This window comes from Nilaparvata lugens, chromosome 2 (assembly GCF_014356525.2).
Source record: "Nilaparvata lugens isolate BPH chromosome 2, ASM1435652v1, whole genome shotgun sequence".
Taxonomy (NCBI): domain Eukaryota; kingdom Metazoa; phylum Arthropoda; class Insecta; order Hemiptera; family Delphacidae; genus Nilaparvata; species Nilaparvata lugens.
The window spans coordinates 47,750,965-47,752,938 of NC_052505.1; the positions used below are offsets into that span (position 1 = coordinate 47,750,965).

At 41.1% G+C, this 1,974-nt stretch overlaps 1 protein-coding gene across 1 annotated transcript; it reads left to right on the forward strand.

Moving 5' to 3' along the window:
- Positions 1-401: 401 nt before the first annotated feature.
- Positions 402-1,727, forward strand: LOC111057030 (craniofacial development protein 2-like). Its single transcript, XM_022344452.2, has one exon. The coding sequence runs from the start codon at positions 402-404 to the stop codon at positions 1,725-1,727; it is 1,326 nt and encodes a 441-aa protein (XP_022200144.2).
- The last annotated feature ends 247 nt before the right edge of the window (positions 1,728-1,974 follow it).

A 1,974-nucleotide genomic window follows, 5' to 3' on the forward strand; every position in this document is an offset into this window, starting at 1 on the left:
AAAAAAATATGATTTCTCAATTTTAGCAAGCAAAAGGAGAAACCGTATCACGCATGCGCAGTGAGTGTAATAGTTATTTGTATTTGAGATTTTTCTCCCCTGAGGGGAAGTTTGATGCCCGAGGCGAATGTGAAGAACACAACATTTTTCCTCCACCTACATTAACTCACGTTATTGGTTACAATGTTTTCTTTTAGATCCTAACCTAAAATCTAAAAACTAAAAAGTAAGTACTGGAAGTCTGGCTGGTACTGTCGATTGCCTTATCTATCAGCAAAAGTTGTAACAATGATTACCAGCTTGAAACAATGACCGACTCCAGTTCGCGTGTTACAGATTTGAATCACAGATGAAAAATATTTGTTGGCTGTTATTTTGAATAGAATAAAATATTTTTAAATATGTATTCATTTCTATCGAACTCCGCCACTGCCGGTCCCAAGCCCGGGGTCCCACTTTTAGGGGGAAAGGAGGAGGGTTTGCGAAGGGCCAACAACCCTTCCAGTAAAACTGTCAACGTTATGGAAACTCAGAATGAGCCTCAGATTGGACAGGATTTAAGGATTAAAAAACGGAAACAAACTGGCTTTGGAAAACGGAAAAATGATTTAAGACTATTTACATGGAATGTGCATACCCTATTCAGAAACAGAGCACTGCAGCAGTTTACAGACAGATTAACAGCCTACAAAGCAGACATAGCTGCAATCCAAGAAGTAAGATGGACAGGAGACGGTGTTATACACAAAAGAAACGCAGACTTCTACTACAGCTGCCACAAGACTAAACACTGTTTTGGTGTGGGCTTCCTAGTTATGAAGCATATCAGGCAGTTAGTGATTGATTTCAAGGCAGTAAATGAACGAATCGGAGTGTTACGAGTTAGAGGAAGGTTTTTCAATCTATCAATAATCAACTGCCATGCACCTACTGAAGAAAAGCCTGATGAAGAGAAGGATACATTTTACGGAGATCTTGAGAGAGCATATAATGCATGCCCAAAACATGACATTAAAGTTCTAATGGGAGATATGAATGCTAAAATAGGACGGGAAGAAATCTACAAACAGCAAGCGGGCTCTCACAGCCTACATAATGAATCCAATCTGAACGGAATAAGACTTATCAACTTCGCTGCATCTAAAGGAATGGTGATAAGCAGCACATCCTTTCCCAGGAAAAATATCCATAAGGAAACATGGGTCTCCCCGGATATGGCTACATATTATAATCAAATTGATCATGTGATGATAGATGGCCGGCATCGTTCTAATGTTATGGCTGTAAGGACCTTTAGCGGAGCAAATATAGATTCGGACCACTACCTTGTTGGAGCCACGCTACGAGCACAGATCTCCAAAGTTAAAAATATAGAGGGAGCCAAACGCAAGAAGTTCAATGTTGGTGCCTTGAAAGAGGACTCTTCTCAGAAATTCAAAGACTGTGTCCGGGATAATCTGCAAGTTGAAGAGGATGAAGATCCATCTGGGATGTGGAGAAGCCTAAGGGATGAACTGGAAAGGATTGCAGAAGATGTTATAGGAGTGGAAAGGCAAGAACAGACCAAAACATGGTTTGACTACGAATGCCAAGAGGCAACAAAGAAAAAGAACACAGCCCATATGAAGATGCAGCAGAGTCGAGGGACAAGGAGTACAGCCGAACAGTATAGAGCTATGAGAAGAGCTGGAAAGAGGATACATAAGAAAAAGAAGAAAGAATGGTAGAAGAAAGAGCTGGAGATCCTAGAAGCTGCGAGAGATAGGAATGAAACAAGAAAGTTTTACAACAAAGTTAATATAGAAAGAAAGGGTTTCATGCCAAGAACAACTTTGTGCAGAGCAAAGGATGGTGAACTGCTGAGTGAGCCGGGGAAAGTCTTGCGAAGATGGAAGGAGCACTTTGAAGAACTGTACCATCCTGCAATTCCACTGGAAAGGCCAGATGAAGAGGTAACTATCAACACCGACCTGG

What these genes read in the sequence shown, in the direction of transcription:
- LOC111057030 (XM_022344452.2), top strand. Translation starts at nt 402, where the DNA reads ATGTATTCATTTCTATCGAACTCCGCCACTGCCGGTCCCAAGCCCGGG.